The sequence below is a fragment of the Cercospora kikuchii genome (genome assembly GCF_019650295.1).
Source record: "Cercospora kikuchii DNA, contig_00001, whole genome shotgun sequence".
Taxonomy (NCBI): domain Eukaryota; kingdom Fungi; phylum Ascomycota; class Dothideomycetes; order Mycosphaerellales; family Mycosphaerellaceae; genus Cercospora; species Cercospora kikuchii.
The window spans coordinates 1,108,577-1,124,431 of NW_025408582.1; the positions used below are offsets into that span (position 1 = coordinate 1,108,577).

Genomic DNA, 15,855 nt, shown 5'->3' on the forward strand with positions numbered 1-15,855 from the left:
TATGTCGTGAGCATCCTTCTCATAGCGATGCCGAGCTAAATAGCTTAGAGAGCACTCTCACATCTCTGGCGATAGTGGGATTGCAAAGTGCAGTAGTCTTCATAAAAGCGAGGGCCTCGCGTATCCAGTCGTCCACTACTTCGGGCGCAATACTTCGAATTCTATCGTCTGTGGCCGATTTCAGGTGATGAGTTATTAGCAGTTGTCCGAATAACCTAGCTGGTTGTCAGTCTCAGTGCAAAATCAATGTCCATGCCGCACCTACTGACTGCACACAAAGAAGATCAGGTGCGTATAGCTGCGCATCGTGAGAGATCGCCGATAAGCCGCGAACCACGCAACAGCAGCAGACATAGAGCGTTGGCAGATTTCAAGATCCTTGAAGGTAAGCTCAGCCGGATTTGTGATGGCCTTGTACAGGAACGGTCTGCCGATATGGTACATTGACACCCAGTAGCGAGTCTGCAGCATTGCGACAGCAACAGTTTGCGAGGGGTGCTCATGGGAACTCGAATCACTGTCAAAGTCAGCGCGAATCGATCGCGGAAGACTTGAGCGCCACTGCTCGAGCTGGTGATGCAGTTCTTCGGCCAGATAGACTGATGGATTGTTGTAGAAGAGCTCGTCTCGGATACGCGTCATGATAATTCGTACTGCAATTTGAGCAAGATAGTGACAGTGGTAGTACTCATCCGGGCTACCTTGGTCTGCTCTTTTGTCGTTGTACGGGACGAACTTTGGAAGTGAGACACGTCCTTCAAGGTCTTGTAGAGGGCTCCGAGGCAGTTCCAGCTCATCTGTGATGATTGTCTCTCTCATGAGCGCATTCCAGAAGATCCTGCGTTGCATGTCAACGCAGTAGCTGTCGGAAGTATCATGGTTCGATGACCAAAACGAGGCACTGATCATGCAGGCGTGTCTGATCATAGCCCATTCCTCGAGTGGTCGTAGTAGTACCGCATATACAGTCGCAGAGAGGAGAAAGTACTGGCATGTCTCCAAATCTTGCTCGGCAAGGAGGTAGCCAATCCGTGTTCGCCCTTCGTCGAAGAATCGCAGCGCATCGGCGTTCTCCTGAGGAGATGGATGCTCAACACCAGGCTCTGGAGGCAGCGGCTCACGATATCTCGATCCACTGACTGAATTGAAACCTCCCTCTGCCCATGCGTATTGAGCCAAGCTACCAAGACAAAGCACATTCAGCAGCAAGCAGGATTCCTGCTTGATCCCAAACCCACTTTCCACTGCCACACCAAGCGTCCGCGAGAAAGACTCATAGTCCAGGATCGGCGCGATTCGGTTGAAGGTTTCGAAATACAAATCGCAGAGTCGTTTCACCTTTGAAAGACTCAAGTCTGCAAGCCAAGTCGAAGTGCCATTGTTATGGCCAACTGCACTACAGGGTGGCAGGATGGATCGCTCGGACTCCAGATGTAGTCTGTCGAAGGAGTTATCAAGCTCAGTCGTCTGCAAAGCGAAATCAATGATACGATGCGCACTGAACGACAGTTTCACACGATCACTTTCAGCACATGTATTTGCCGGCTGCGGTTCGCTGAGTGGAGATGCGTACGGCTCCTGTCGCCTTTGAGGAGTTCTCGCATCGTCCGACTGAGTCTCACTGGGAACTGATCTCCTGTGGAGTACATCTGGCCCAGTATCGATCTTCGTCTCGATGCGTTTGATGGCGGCTAAGATGACGCTGAGCGAGGATTCGTGCCCGTAGAATGTAAGCCGCTTGGCAGAAATGTTCGGTCACGCAAACTCACTTGAATGCTCGGCTTTCGTTATAGATGCAGTCAATACCGAGCGTACGGCATTGTCTGCAAGGCGAATCCTCATCACATTTGGTCTTCTTGGCGCGACATGCTTGACAAGCCTGCGTCAGGCGTCAGTGCCTTGTAGCCACTGGGTCGTTAGGGAGATGCACATTTCTTGCGATGAACGATCTTTTGCGTTTATTGGGTGAGTGGGGCCCATCTCTGCCGTCGTCTCGGGCTGGTTGATCCATGCCTTTTCGCCCTCATGCTGGAGTTGTGTCAGAACGAAAGGGAATGGACGCGAGGAAGGAAAGAGGGGCTCTCACTTCGGCACGCGGTACGACCCGTTCTTCGGTTTGTATATACATATGGTGTCAGGCATAGACTTTTGACGCGTCCCACATAGCACAGTGGTCGTTCATGACATAGTATTCCGAAGACGAAGTACCAGACGAGATGAAAGGTGCGAATACAATCAGCGCCTGACGGACAGCTCATGCAGTGCTGCCGGCCATGGCCACCAACACCTTCCCTTACATACCACTCCTCGCACGAGCAGAACATTTGGAAAGAGAAGATTTTAAAAGAACAAAGACTGTGTACAAGAATTACGCGTGGTCTAACGCAGTAGAACTGTAATCAGCATCTGCTTTTGCCTGTTATATTACTTTTCACTGGAAGCTCTGCTTCAAGATATCTGCTTTGCGGTCGCTCAAGTCCAGAATGGCTTGGCCGAAGAGTCCGTTTGCCCATGAGAACCTGTATTGTGTTAGTAACAACGCTAGCATTTCACTTGCAAGGTTCACTTACCATTGTCTTGTCCAATCGCTGGCATTGAACGTATTGATGCTCTCATGGATCAGTCCGAGCCTATCCGTGCTGCTCACAATCTCTCGCAGCTGCTCTGTGATTTCTGCATCGTCACTGCTCGTCAAGATTCGCACAATCGATGCCATGGGCCACGCATAGCCTGGACCAACATGTGGGCCACCGATGCCGTTGATGACAGGGCCTCGCATGAAGTATGGGTTCGATGCGCTCAAGATCAGCTTCCTGGTATTTTGATAAACCTCATCGCTGGCATTGAGATAACCCAAGAAAGGCGCGGACAGCAGCGATGGGATGTTGGCGTCATCCATTATGTTTTGTCCCCAGTAGCCATCAACCTCGAATGCGTACACCTTTCCATAGCCTGGAATTTCGACAATGCCGTAGTTTGAGATTGCGTTTCTGACGCTTTCGGACAGATCGCGCATTTTCTGAGCAAGAGCTTCCTGGCCGCTGATCTTGGCAGCAATATCCGCGGTAGCAGCTAGGTAGCGCGAGAACTGCATGTTGCTCGGAATCAGGCCTTGGTAAATTGTTGCATCATCGGCTGGTCTGAAGGCAGATCTCACAAGGCCAGTACCGTTGTTGAAGGGGTTGGCTAAGCCGTTGTTGGCCTGTGTTTCGGTGGATCGGGTCGTCGGTCTTTGGAATTGGTATGTCAAGTTGTATACTCGCCCGTCTGGCTCGTATGAGCCGACCATCTGCTCCTCTGCAGTTTTGAGCACGGCCTCTACTGCCTTCACCCATTGATATTTGCCAAAGAACTCGGCGTCCTGGGTGGCTTGGTAGTAATCATATCTACTTCATGTGAGCGAGGCCTTTTTTCATGCGTGGTCACTACTTACGAGACCTGCAGGAATGCAGCAAGCGAGTCAAGCTCATATTTGCATTCAAATACAGTAGTGTTGTCATATTTTGGCAACACAATATCTTCGGCCGCATATTCGTTGAAGCTCGCGTTGAGGCCAGACTCGACAGGGGGCTGGAAAGAATTGCAGTAAGGGTCAAAGAGCAGGTATCGCGCCTGGAGGTTGATCACGCCTCGGAATAGCGATGCCAGGGAGTTGCTTTCACTTGATGCCTCGAGAAGTGGCAGATAGGACTGCACCTGGTTGGCTATGTTCCAAGTCAGCCGCTTGATATTCTCTCAAGACTTCCATCATATCTGCAAGTACCTGAGTCTCGCAACCACATCGCATCAATGTCGCCCGTGATCAGGAATGTCAACTCCTCATCCGACCCAGCAGCCGTGCCCTTCCACTTGACCGCAGTATCCAACGTGTTGGGAAACGCATTCTCAAACAACCTCTTCAAGTCCGGATCAGCGATTTCGCCTTGTATCCGCTCAATAGCCGCTTCCACTACGGAAGAATTGAATGTTCGACATCTCGTCACGGGTCGCTGGTAGGAGAGCTGGTATGTGCCTTCAGAGTATGGCTCATGTCGTTCTTTCGCGTAAACCGAATAATCTGGACAGGTCAAGTTCTCTGCTGCGAGGACAGCAGTCAGGTAGGAGACGCTGGGGAGGATGTACTTGAGCGCCATGGTGGGCGTCGAAGGGGAGAGGGAAGGTGAGATGAGAGACGGGTCGGAAGGTGGGCAGCGTGCGCTCGAGAACATGTTCTACATCGTGCCCTACATGACGATGAGTGATCGGCGCGCTCATGCGGCGCTTGGTGGTAAGGTAGCATGCTGTGTGCCAGTGGACACGAGCAGGACTTCCGGGCAATAATGAGCCGTGCGCGTGGATGTCCCATGTCGCCCACGCGCTTCATCTTGTTCTGGACCTGTAAGCCGGTCTCATCGCATTTTCTTGTTATCCATCTGCCCACTCGGGTGTTTTCTGCTGTACCATAGCTATTTCATCGGCGTACTGCAAATACTGCACGGCTCCATGCGGATGTGCTGGTGTGGAGACAAGCACCAAACGAAGTGCTTCGTGGAGCAGCTTGGGTGCGGGTGTGCCTGAACGATGTCACCTTCTCCGCACTCCTGCGCTGCATCTCTGAAACCAGCTTCTCTCATCCCTGCACTTCATCTCTCAATCATTTCACTTGTCACCTGCACGAACTTCACCCGGTTGTCAGACTAGCGCTCTGTCAGATTTTGCCAGAGCCCACACCACACGCCCTTAGCCGGTCGACCACCTCCGGCACCGAACAGGAAGTTCCAAGCATAGCGCCGCGCTTGGCTACATCGCCGAAGAGAAGTACGAGAAGCAAATCATAATCTGGTGCCAATGGTGAGAGCTACAGCCTACAGTGAACGCGTCTCGTTGCACACCTGCTATACCTTCCCAACAACCGTGACAGCCAGCAGCACCCATAAACGCCTATTGCAGCCCGCAGTATTGATCCAGCAGCCGTGCCGGCCAGCAGTATTAATCCATCACTGGTCGCAGCCAGCAATATCAATAAAACGCCTTTCGCAGCGAGCTGCTGCCGATGAGCCTGTTCACCTCATCACAAGATGAACTCCGGCTCGTCGTCGTCCATGCCCTCAACAAATTTACACCTTGGACAGCGTCCGTCATTTAGCTCTTCTCCGCAATTGCGGCACCACGCAATCTGTCAGCGGGACGCTACAACACAGAAGAACCATCTTCACTCACGAATCTTGAAAACCAGGAATTCCTCCTGGCAGACCCCTCTGTCTGTTCCTCAGCGTCTTTATACTGGGCCATGAAGATCGGTAGACGATGATTTGCTGCTCTGCGATCCTTATCAGAGGCGGAAAAGGTCCCAATTGTCGACTGGGGCTGGGGCTGAAAGGTCCTCACCGTCTTCTCTCCCTCGGGAATCTGCTGGCGCTGGGCTTGCGGAAAGACTCGTGTGCGTCCTGAATGCGCAATAGCATACAAGACACTGTCCTCCCTGTCGCGCTCTGACGCAAGACGCTTGTGGTCGTACACCTCGAGGAAGATCTCATTGCACAGCCGCTCCTTGATCAGTTCGAACACCTCGAGCCTGGACACCTCGCACAGAGAATCGGCGAGAAGCTCCATACGCTTCACTGGGTCAGGTTCAGCATGCGCCGCTGCTTGTGTTCGGATGGTCAGCTCGTCATCCTCGAAATCTGCCCACTTGCGCGATGCCCAGTGCGCGACTTTGGCACGGTCCATGAAATTCGATGCAATGGCTCTGGCCATCTGGCCATTATCCTTCCCCCACGGCTCAGTGTATGACGCCACCCTGCCCTCAAAGTCATACCAATCATCCGAGCCATCGTCGACGTGTTTCCGGCGCTCGAGGTCATCCCTTCGAGCTTTTTCTGCGCGGCGACTTGGGGCGATATCTGGAAAACTCGAGAGGTCCATGGCAGGTGGGTTCCATCGGCCGATCAGGAAATTCTCGGGTGAGAAGCTGGGCAAGATCATGCCGTTCCTCGCGCGTCGTGGACCACTGCCGTTGGCGCCCCGGTCGTTATCGGTCTTGCTGTCGCCAACGCGGCTCTGGTTCTCTGCGCGCTTCTGGCGCTTCGCGGCTCGCTCAGTAGGTGTTGTAGCCATCGTGGGGCTAGCTGCAGGACTGTGAAAGGCGTTGTTCAAGTTCTCTCCAGTGACGAATCCTTGTTGTTCAGATTCGGCGAACCGCACGGTTTTTATTCTTTTTCTGCGCGACCCAGAAAAGCTAGCGAAGACAGGTGTCAGTATTGCCCGCGGCCTCAACTCTACACGCTTACTCGGATGCTTCTGAAGCCATTTCGAATGATGATATTCCGCGGTTCTCTTTCAAATTCTAATTATGCACTCTAGTGTGTCATGGCTGGCTGTCCAATCGATACCGCTGGCGAAGGTCAGCGAATTCGCTGATTTCCAGAGTCATCGCGCTGTTACGCTTTGGCGGGAATTTTGCATGTGGCCTGAAAGGCAAGCGCGAAGTTGCCGCTTTGCTGAACGCAGGCAGCTTCTACTGGCGAAGCTGTTGCGACTCGAGTGCACAGCTGGGCGCAGTGCGGTTGACTCTCATGGTGAGCAGTTGCCATTGCTACAAGCTCACATGTACTAGTAAGTCAGTGCCGATCGATTCTCCTGAAAGAAACAGCGCTCAGCCATGCATCTTGCGACTCTACTCGTGCTTCTATCGTGTGTAGACCACAGACACTATGGTATGGAGAGCAGCGAGTCAATAACTCGTGAAGATCAGCCGCGGTGCATTCTGGCATGAGCGAGTTGCCAATCGACCCCCCTGGCGCTTTCTGTCATCTATCTGCCCGCTGTGGTGCAATGCCCAATATTTCTACCTCAAGCGACGATAAAGACAACAATCTTCCTGCACAAGCGCTTTCCATGGTGGCGAATAATACGTAGTCGACAATGCATCAGCGCCGCATCAAATTCGGCATGGTAATTTTGTCCTGTCTACGCTTCTCCCTCTGACGCATGCTCGTTAACTCAGACTCTACAGCTCACATCGAGCCCAACATCCTTCAGCTTGGGCACGGCACTCGACAAAAGGTTGCTTTAGTGGAGAGCAGAACACAAAAACAAATGGCTGGACGCCAACCTCGAGCTATCAACCCGTTTCAGAGTAGAATACCCATGTTCGTTACTGACGATCTGCCTGCAAAGGTAGCCGACATTCGATGGAGCATTCCAATCACGGTCTATCATATGCTAACCATGCGAATGTTATCGATCGATTCTTCTAAGATGCCAACGATGCTTGCTTCCGTCACTACTCCGACGACCCATAAGGCTTTCTCATTCAGTCCAAAGACAATTTGAGTCACATAGAAGGCAGCCCGTACCGCTAGGCGACATCGCAATTACGATATTCGCAATATGCCGTTTCAATGGCGTCCTCGAATGGGCAAGAGATACTCTTGACGGGATCAAATCGACGCCGAATGATTTGTTCATATTAGAGCAGAAGACCTAAGAAGACGGCACGTATGTCATGTTTTCCCGAGCCAATATGCCTGACATTTACGGGGAATTCATCATTGTGAGATCGAACTTTGAGTCGACTTTGCTGACTTTAAGAGGCAATGCGACGGGTGATATAGGTGATGATGCTTTGCGGACACGGTATGAGGATTTCGGTAGCGTTTTAGGACTTCTTCACAAGACAAAGCAGAGAAGAATACCGAGAGGCAAGATTAGTACTCTTCTATCTTGTCAAGAAGGTATTCATGCAGATGATGTAAAGTCTTGGCGATGTTAGCGTCGATCTGGTGTCTCGATCGTGCAGGAACGCGTGCAAGGGTCTTTGAGACGCGCCGATTTGACTTTCGAGTCTTCGATGACCGCATACCGTGTCGCTGGCGCAAAATCCATCTTTGTTCTGCTTCTCTTGCCCCTGCACATGCCTTGCTAGAATTTACGCGAGGATTGGATTAATTCTTGGTCTAAAATTGACCGCATTTCTTACCATGTCTTCAGAAGCAGAGACGTCGGCGAAGTCAACGCCACCGACCTCGCCCGATAATGATGGACCGACAGAAGCCATGCATAAGGAGGAAGCGCGCATGGCTGAGCTGCGTCGCAAAGAAGATGAGAAACGCGAGAAGAGACTGGCTGCAGAGCGAGAGAAAGATCTCAAAGGCGGCAGCGAGGGCGTAGACACGAAGTACAAGGCATTGGAATATCTCTTGAGCCAAAGCAAGTTGTACAGCACGATTATGCTTCAGCAAATGACACAGCAGGAAGAAGCAGAGGAAGCGAAAGACGAGAAGAGCAGGAAACGCGCATTGAAACGAGAGGAGACAGCAGAGAAGGCTGCGCAGGCTCAGCAGACGAGAGCGACGCGGGCGTCAGCTACGTCCGAGGCGGTGGCAAACGGGGACAAGAAAGAGCTGCCGCGAAGAGGCCGCCCTACGAAGAAGACAAATGCTGGAAACAAGATTTCGGATTATATGAAGAAGGAAGATGTGCAAGCAAAAGCTGGGCAGACATCTATTACTGAGGCTCTTGCTGAGGAGACAAAAGATGCAGATATCAAGCCAGGAGATATTGGTATGCAAGATTTGCGATCAGCCAAGCAGCCTGAACTGGTCACCGGCGGTCTGATGAGGACCTATCAGTTGGAGGGCCTGGACTGGCTGACTTCACTGTATGAGAACGGATTGAATGGAATTCTAGCGGACGAGATGGGACTAGGCAAAACGATTCAGACCATTTCTTTCCTAGCATTTCTTCGAGAAAAGGGCGTGAATGGACCATTCCTTATTGCTGCTCCACTGAGCACAACGAGCAACTGGGTTGCCGAGTTCAAGAAATGGACGCCCAGCATACCGGTTGTGTTGTATCATGGCAGCAAGCAGGAGAGAGAAGAAATTCGGCGCAAAAAGCTTCGCAATCCTGGTAGAGAAGACTTTCCAGTCGTCTGCACCAGCTACGAAATTTGTATGAATGATCGCAAGCATCTTGCTCATTTTGGCTGGAAGTTCATTATCATCGACGAAGGACATCGACTGAAGAATCTGAACTGCCGTTTGATCCGCGAGCTGCAATCGTACCAATCGGCGAACCGACTTCTGATCACTGGGACGCCATTGCAGAACAATCTCACTGAGCTCTGGTCACTGCTGCACTTCCTGATGCCTAGCATTTTCGACAAACTTGAATCATTTGAGTCCTGGTTCGACTTCAGCGCTTTGGAGAGAAAGGGAGGCTACGAAGAGATTCTGTCTAAAGACCGACAGAAGAATCTGGTCTCCAGTCTGCACGCCATTTTGAAACCATTCCTGTTGCGACGTGTGAAGGCTGACGTAGAGACTTCGTTGCCAAAGAAGCGCGAATATGTTCTCTATGCTCCGTTGACACAGACACAACGCGAGCTGTACCAGCAAATTCTGGAAGGCAATAGCAGGGCCTATTTGGAGAACAAAGTCGTTGAGAGCTTGAGCGGCGCGTCAACTCCCGCGAGCGCAAGGAGCCGCAGTCTGAAGCGCAAAGCAGGTAACGATACGACAACACCGAACAAGAGTGCAAAATCGAGCCGAGCATCAACACCAGCCACAAATGCCAGCACTGGTCCGAGATCGAGAAAAGCCAAGAAGAAGCAGCAGTACGAGGAGGTCTCTGATACACAGTACTTTAAGCAACTCGAGGAAGAGCCAGAATCGCAACCAGAAGAAACCGAAGACACAGCAGACGAAGAAGAAGCCGAGCGCGCGAAAACACTCGCTCTTGCCAAAAGAGAACTCGCCAACAAAAAGCTCCAGAACCCCATCATGCAACTCCGCCAATGCTGCAACTCACCTCACAACTTCTACTACCCCTTCGACCTAGACGACAACACCCCAGTCGACGAAACCCTCATCACCGAATCCGGCAAGATGCTCCTCCTCGACCGCCTCCTCCCCGAACTCCTAGATCGAGGGCACAAAGTCCTCATCTTCTCCCAATTCAAAACCCAACTCGATCTCCTCGAAACCTACTGCACACAACTCCGTAACTGGCCCACATCCCGCATCGACGGCTCAGTAGCCCAAACCGACCGCCAACAACAAATCCTCGACTTCAACGACCCAGAAAGCGACACAAACATTTTCCTCTTGTCAACGCGTGCAGGCGGACAAGGGATCAACCTCGCGGCGGCGGATACAGTCTTACTTTTTGACAGCGACTGGAATCCTCAGCAAGATTTACAAGCGCAAGATCGAGCGCATCGGATCGGTCAGACGAGACCTGTGATTGTCTATCGCTTTGCGACGAAAGGAACAGTGGAGCAAATGCTGCTAGAGAAAGCAGATAGTAAGCGGAGACTAGAAAAACTGGTGATTCAAAAGGGTCGTTTCAGGAGTTTAGGCGGAGCGAGCTCTTCCGGTGGTGCGGATTTCGCAGAGTTGCAAAAGTTATTGAGTAAAGATGATGGCGAAAGGATAGATGTCGCAGATGGAAAGGGACTGCTCAGTGACAAAGATTTGGCCATTTTGACAGACCGCAGCGCTGAAGCGTTCGAACGAGCGGAGAAGGGTATTGATGTCATTGGAGATGCCTTCAAGGCTGTTGAGACGAAGAAGGACGGAGATGGACTCTTGGAGAGTTTGCAGAAGTAGAGATCCCTCACATAGCATACTCACAGTGAAGCTGTTGTGGAAGCAAATACTATATACCCATGACACGCCGAATCATTACGTGAATTTTTGCCCTCTCTCCAAACACGGCGTCCGAGTTTAATTGACATCGAACAGTCCCTTCAAGTGCTTGGCAATAAGTGCCCACTCATCCTTCGTCACTTCATCTCGGTAGAATTGCTTGAGCGTATCAATCGAAGCTCTCGAGATGTGCGAGTAGAGCACATCCTTGTCTTCCAGCTGCCTTCCGTATCCAGGCTGATTGCTGCCCTCGATCTTGACGGCGACAGAAGGCTGCCCCTTTTTGCAAATGTCCAATTGCTTGTGATCGCGTTCGATCGATACCACTCTCCCAAGTGTGAAAATGTCCTTCACGCCAGTGACTGGATTCTGCTTGACAACGGCAATAGGTGTGTGCAGACGCAGATTGCCTTCCACGACATCCACACCGACGACGATAGGGTCCTTCTTGTTGAAGACAGCAACCGGCCGGAGTACGCAGGGGAAGACCGCAAGCATCTTGCTCTCTTCCTTCTTCTGCGCCGCCAGCTTGCTCATGTGGTCTGTAAAGCTGTCGAAGAGGTGGTAGATGATGTCTGCCATGAAGATCTTGACTCCCATTTGCTCAGCCAGCTCGTGTGCCTCCTTGTCGACCTTGACATCGAAACACAGCATGACAGCGTACTCTTTGGCCTTCTCCAGCATAGTAGATGCAGTAATGACATCGCGCTTGTGCACAGGGCCGATAGAGATGTTGGCAACAGGAATCTTCGAGACGCGCAAGAACTCCAGAAGAGCTTCGAGAGAACCGAGAGTGGAAGCCTGCACAGTGACACCACGACCAGTCTTGGAAATGCGCGACATGAGGTTCTCCAGATCTCCCATGACTTCGTCTTCGAGCTCTTCTTGCTCATCCTCGTCGTTCTTGTCCTTCATGACCAACAGTCGCGAGCCAGCAATGGCTGTGTCTAGACCGTTGGCAGCAATCTTGACACCAATGGCAGCCTTCACCTGCTTGTTGTGAACGTATTGTGACTTGATACGCAGTTCTTTCATCTCTGCCGGGGTGAGAAGAGCCCTGATATCAGTAGTGATAGGTCCATCTGTACCGCAGAGTACAATTCTGTCACCCTCGTTGAGGATACCATTTGACAAGACCACATCGATAGTAGTACCAAGACCTTCGATGACCTTGACCTCAAGAATGGTGGCCTCAACTTCAGTCAAGTACATGAGCTGCTTGGTCATGCGTTCTTGTGTGAGAGTGATGAGAAGCTTGAGCATGTCTGGAATACCCTCTCCAGTGTGGGCGGATGTTGGCACGAGCGAGACAAACTTCGCCATGGACTTGTTCTCATAGAACAGCTCGGCGTTGAAACCTTGCTCAGCGAACGCGAGCTTAGTCTTCTCAAGTCTGTCGTGGAATTCACCTTGCACACTGGACTTCTGCAGACTGAGAGAGTCGCGGAAGCCGTTATTGGCGATAGGCTTCCAGCCATAGAGACGATCGATCTTGTTCAACGCGACGATGAAAGGTGTCTTGCGGTCGCGCAGCAGCTTCATAGATTCCAGCGTCTGAGGCTCAAGACCGTGCATGATATCGACCACGAGAATGGCAATGTTACAGAGCGATGAACCACGAGATCGGAGGTTGGTGAAGGACTCGTGACCAGGTGTATCAATGACAAGCAGACCGGGCACCTTGAATTCGAAAGCACCATCCTGGTTGACAATGTTCGTCTTCTTCTGCAGAGCCTCGACTGGGAAGTAAGTGGCACCAATCTGTTGTGTGATACCACCTGCTTCGCCTTCCTGGACGTTCGTTTGACGGACTTTGTCGAGCAGCTTCGTCTTTCCGGTATCGACGTGACCAAGAATACAACAGATGGGTGAGCGAAGGTTGTCCTTGGATGCGGCAGCGAGAGCAGCTTCGCGCTCCTTTTCGCGCTTCTCCTGGGCCTGTCGTCGTCTCTGCTCTGCCTGTCTCTTGGCCGCCGTGAGGGCTGCCTCATCCTCGGAGGAATCATCAGAGTCAGAGTCCTCCTCTTCTGAACTTGACTCGTCGTCTTTGCCGTTCGCTTGAGCAGCTGCCTTCCCGTTTGCCTTAGCCTTCTCGTCCCCGGACTCGGCGTCCCAGCTATCCTTCACCCCATTCTCCTCTGCTTCCGCCATTGCCTCCCAGTCTTCGAGCTCGTCGTCTTCGTCCTTCTTGGCTTCGGCGTTGAGTCTGGCTTTCTCGGCCTCTTCAGCAAGCTTCTTCTCCTGCTCCTCCTTCAACTTCAATTCTTCCATACGCTTTCTCGCCTCCTCCTCTTCGCGGGCCTGTTGCTCGGCCTTCTTGCGCTCCTCGGCCTCCTTGCGAGGGTTCTTCTTGCGCTGATCCTTCACAGACGGCTTCTTAGGCTCGGCATCGCCTTCAAGCGCAGCAACCTTCACACCAGACTCCAACATTTGTTGCAGGCGTTCCTTCTGCCGGGCCTCTTCTTTACGCTGCTTCTCCGTCTTGTATGTGCCGGCCTTCTTCATCTCCTCGATCTTCGCCTTCTCCTTAGCCTTCTTGGCGGCTTTGGCTTCCTCCTTTGCCTTCTCTTCCTCTTCCATACGCTTTCGCTCCTCTTCATCACGCTTAGCAAGCTCTTCCCTCTCGCGTCGCTCCTCTTCTTGTTGTCTACGGAGCTCCTCTTGCTGCTTCTGCAATGCTGCGAGCGCAGGGCTGAGCTTCTTCTTCTTTCCTCCTGCGGCAGGAGGCTCAAGAGATGGAGCCGGAGCTGCAGCTTCGACTTTCTTCTCTTCTGCCTTTGGTTGTGCTGGAGCAGCCTTCTTCTTAGCCGCAGCCTGCTCTTTCTTTCGCTGCTTTTCTCGCTCCTTTTTCTCCTTCTCCTTCTGTGCCTTGGTCTTCACGCCGCCGCCACCCTCTTCGCCGTCCTCTTCTGGCTCTGGCTCGGCCTTCTTCTGCTGTGCTGCCTTGCCGCCCTTCTTGCCCTTGGCTGGCTGTGCGAAAATATCCTCATCGTCCATGGTAGCCTCCTCGGGAGCTTTTGCTGCGAGGTCCACTGCTGGAGCTGCAGGGATGCCATCGGCGTCTTGCTCCTGCGTCGGGTCCTCGCCTTCCAGAAAATCGTTGTCAGCAACCTTGCCCTTCTTCTTGCGCTTCTCTCGGTTCTTCTTGAGCATGGCCATGAAGCCACCACCGCCACCTTCTTCCTCTTCGCCAGCCTCAGCAGCCTTGGCCTCCTGCTCTGCTTGTGCTATCGGGTCGGCGCTCTCACCGAGACCCTCGTCCCAGTCATCGCCGCCCTTCTTGCCCTTCTTGCCTTTTGGTGCCATCTTGACAGATGCGGGCAGGTTGTTAGTGGATGAAGTGTGTGATAGACTGTTGTCTACGTGGCAAATTGCAGGGTGTGGAAATGTGATGGTATTCAGCTGTTAGTGCTGTGCGGAAGTGTTTTGCCTCCTGCAAACTCGGGAGGTGGGTCGGGATTAAGAAAGTCGTCTCGCGCTCGCATGCTAATGTGGATGCGAGAAGAGTGATGAATGTGCACTCGTGGGTGCAGTCAAGTGAAGTGCAGAGCGCGGAGCAGTTCGCTGGCAGCAGGTGCAATCGCGGCGAGATGATTTTCACGGTGGGGACGGAGCAGGTGGATGGCGGGGGTCATCGTTAGTGCGTCACTAACTTACCGATTTCTTGGCTGTGAGCATGTGCTGGAGGACAATCGCAATCCGAATTTCTTTCACAACGTTCCAGAGCATATGGGAGGTCAAATCACAATGGCCGCAGGAATGAAAGAGGAAGGTGAAGCGTCTGCTCGCCGCGAGCATTTCTTAACGCTATTCATGGTATCATTGGACTTTCGATGTAGTGTTTACGCGCGAAAGAGCAAGCGTGCCATCTGCTCAGCTGCATCGCCTTTTGCGTCACCGCCGTCCTTTGGCGCGTCTCCCGCGTTGGAGACTGGGCTACCAGTTGCAAAGAACAGAATCTTGATCGCAATCGCGAAACCTGCATGCAACGCCAGAACCACAATGAGCAGCACTTTTGACCTCTTCGCGTCGATCGCAGATACAATCGGGAACAGGTTGCGCGTTAAGAACACAGCCGAGAAAGCCAGGCCGACTGCTGTGAAAGCGTAATTCAGAGCTGTCCAAAGTTAGCACACGAAGACCTCGTCGCACAATTGCTGCCTTCCAACTCACCAGTCAACGGACTCCAACTGACAAGCGCCACGAGTATCCAGATCAGATTCGCGTATCCGTACAGTGCCCAGCACTCCATCAGATTCGCGCTCTCGCTGCCACTCCATTTCAGCACGCCCCAGAGTGCCAGAGGCACAAATATCGTGTATCCATAGACCAATCCTGCAGCTCCCGACAGCAGTCTGAAGTCATAGGCAAAGTGTCCCTTGCCCTGATATGCCAGGTATTGACTTATTGTGCCTGTGAGGAACAAGATCACGACCACGGTCGTTGCGATCCAAAAGGGACCGTACAGGTCTGGGTTGCCTTCGAGCACATCGAGGAAGTTCGTTCGAGGGTAAAGCGCGTTACGACATCGATAGAGGACGGATGTGGTATCGACATCGAAGAATTGTTGGTAGAATTGGATAGACCAGAGGTAACGTTTGGAGGATGATGGGCCGGCGCTCGATGAGGAGAATCCGCCGGATTGGTTTGCGTCAGGTTGGATCTTGTTGCGCGAATTGTTCTGATCGAATGCTAGGCGGTGCGTTAGCCAGTGCGTAGTGATGAGCAGCCCCAAAATGCGTACTGGAATTGTGGAATTCGAGGTCGTCGTTCAGATCGGTATGCCCCAGATCACCCTGCGTTTCGTCAGCTTCGGTAGAATGACTGCGCGAGTTAATCATGGCCTTGCCTCCGCATCGACATCAACGACGACATCATATCCTCCTCGGCCAGCCATTGTGTGCGATTGCGATGATCGCGGATGCTTGTGAAGCTGCTCGTCCAGATGACAACTGGGAGCTTTCGCGACGCGGCAGGTGCACGCTAGCTCGAAAAGGAACGGTCTCGAAAGTTGGCAGGGATCGTCTCAGAATAGCTCACTCACTTGACCACTAGTTACAGCAAGGCAACTGCCAACTACAGTTCTCAGACAACGTGTACCAACAATGTCGTTCGCGGGTTGTGGCATCCTACCCAGGTTTCTGCGAGCATACGAGTATCATGACAGTGCGCCTTACTCAATCCCGCCCAAACGTTGCGGGATGGAACGTTTCCGGAGAAGAGC

General features: G+C 52.4%; 6 protein-coding genes across 6 annotated transcripts; 1 reads left to right on the top strand and 5 right to left on the bottom strand.

Moving 5' to 3' along the window:
* Positions 1-19: 19 nt before the first annotated feature.
* Positions 20-2,011, bottom strand: CKM354_000036900 (uncharacterized protein; the record flags this gene model as incomplete). Its single annotated transcript, XM_044795455.1, has 4 exons — positions 20-215; positions 266-1,702; positions 1,770-1,879; positions 1,931-2,011. The coding sequence occupies 4 exons, from the start codon at positions 2,009-2,011 to the stop codon at positions 20-22; spliced, it is 1,824 nt and encodes a 607-aa protein (XP_044651390.1).
* A 420-nt stretch (positions 2,012-2,431) lies between these two features.
* Positions 2,432-4,133, bottom strand: CKM354_000037000 (uncharacterized protein; the record flags this gene model as incomplete). Its single annotated transcript, XM_044795456.1, has 4 exons — positions 2,432-2,519; positions 2,571-3,386; positions 3,434-3,704; positions 3,764-4,133. 4 exons carry the CDS (start codon positions 4,131-4,133, stop codon positions 2,432-2,434), a joined length of 1,545 nt encoding a protein of 514 aa, XP_044651391.1.
* Positions 4,134-5,050: 917 nt separating this feature from the next.
* Positions 5,051-6,289, bottom strand: CKM354_000037100 (uncharacterized protein; the record flags this gene model as incomplete). Its single annotated transcript, XM_044795457.1, has 3 exons — positions 5,051-5,155; positions 5,200-6,217; positions 6,270-6,289. 3 exons carry the CDS (start codon positions 6,287-6,289, stop codon positions 5,051-5,053), a joined length of 1,143 nt encoding a protein of 380 aa, XP_044651392.1.
* Positions 6,290-7,961: 1,672 nt separating this feature from the next.
* Positions 7,962-10,592, top strand: CKM354_000037200 (uncharacterized protein; the record flags this gene model as incomplete). Its single annotated transcript, XM_044795458.1, has 1 exon — positions 7,962-10,592. The coding sequence occupies one exon, from the start codon at positions 7,962-7,964 to the stop codon at positions 10,590-10,592; it is 2,631 nt and encodes an 876-aa protein (XP_044651393.1).
* A 117-nt stretch (positions 10,593-10,709) lies between these two features.
* On the bottom strand, positions 10,710-13,937 carry CKM354_000037300 (uncharacterized protein; the record flags this gene model as incomplete). Its single annotated transcript, XM_044795459.1, has 1 exon — positions 10,710-13,937. One exon carries the CDS (start codon positions 13,935-13,937, stop codon positions 10,710-10,712), a length of 3,228 nt encoding a protein of 1,075 aa, XP_044651394.1.
* Positions 13,938-14,473: 536 nt separating this feature from the next.
* Positions 14,474-15,528, bottom strand: CKM354_000037400 (uncharacterized protein; the record flags this gene model as incomplete). The annotated part of the gene is made up of 4 exons (XM_044795460.1): positions 14,474-14,748; positions 14,805-15,323; positions 15,376-15,427; positions 15,481-15,528. 4 exons carry the CDS (start codon positions 15,526-15,528, stop codon positions 14,474-14,476), a joined length of 894 nt encoding a protein of 297 aa, XP_044651395.1.
* Between the last annotated feature and the right edge of the window lie 327 nt (positions 15,529-15,855).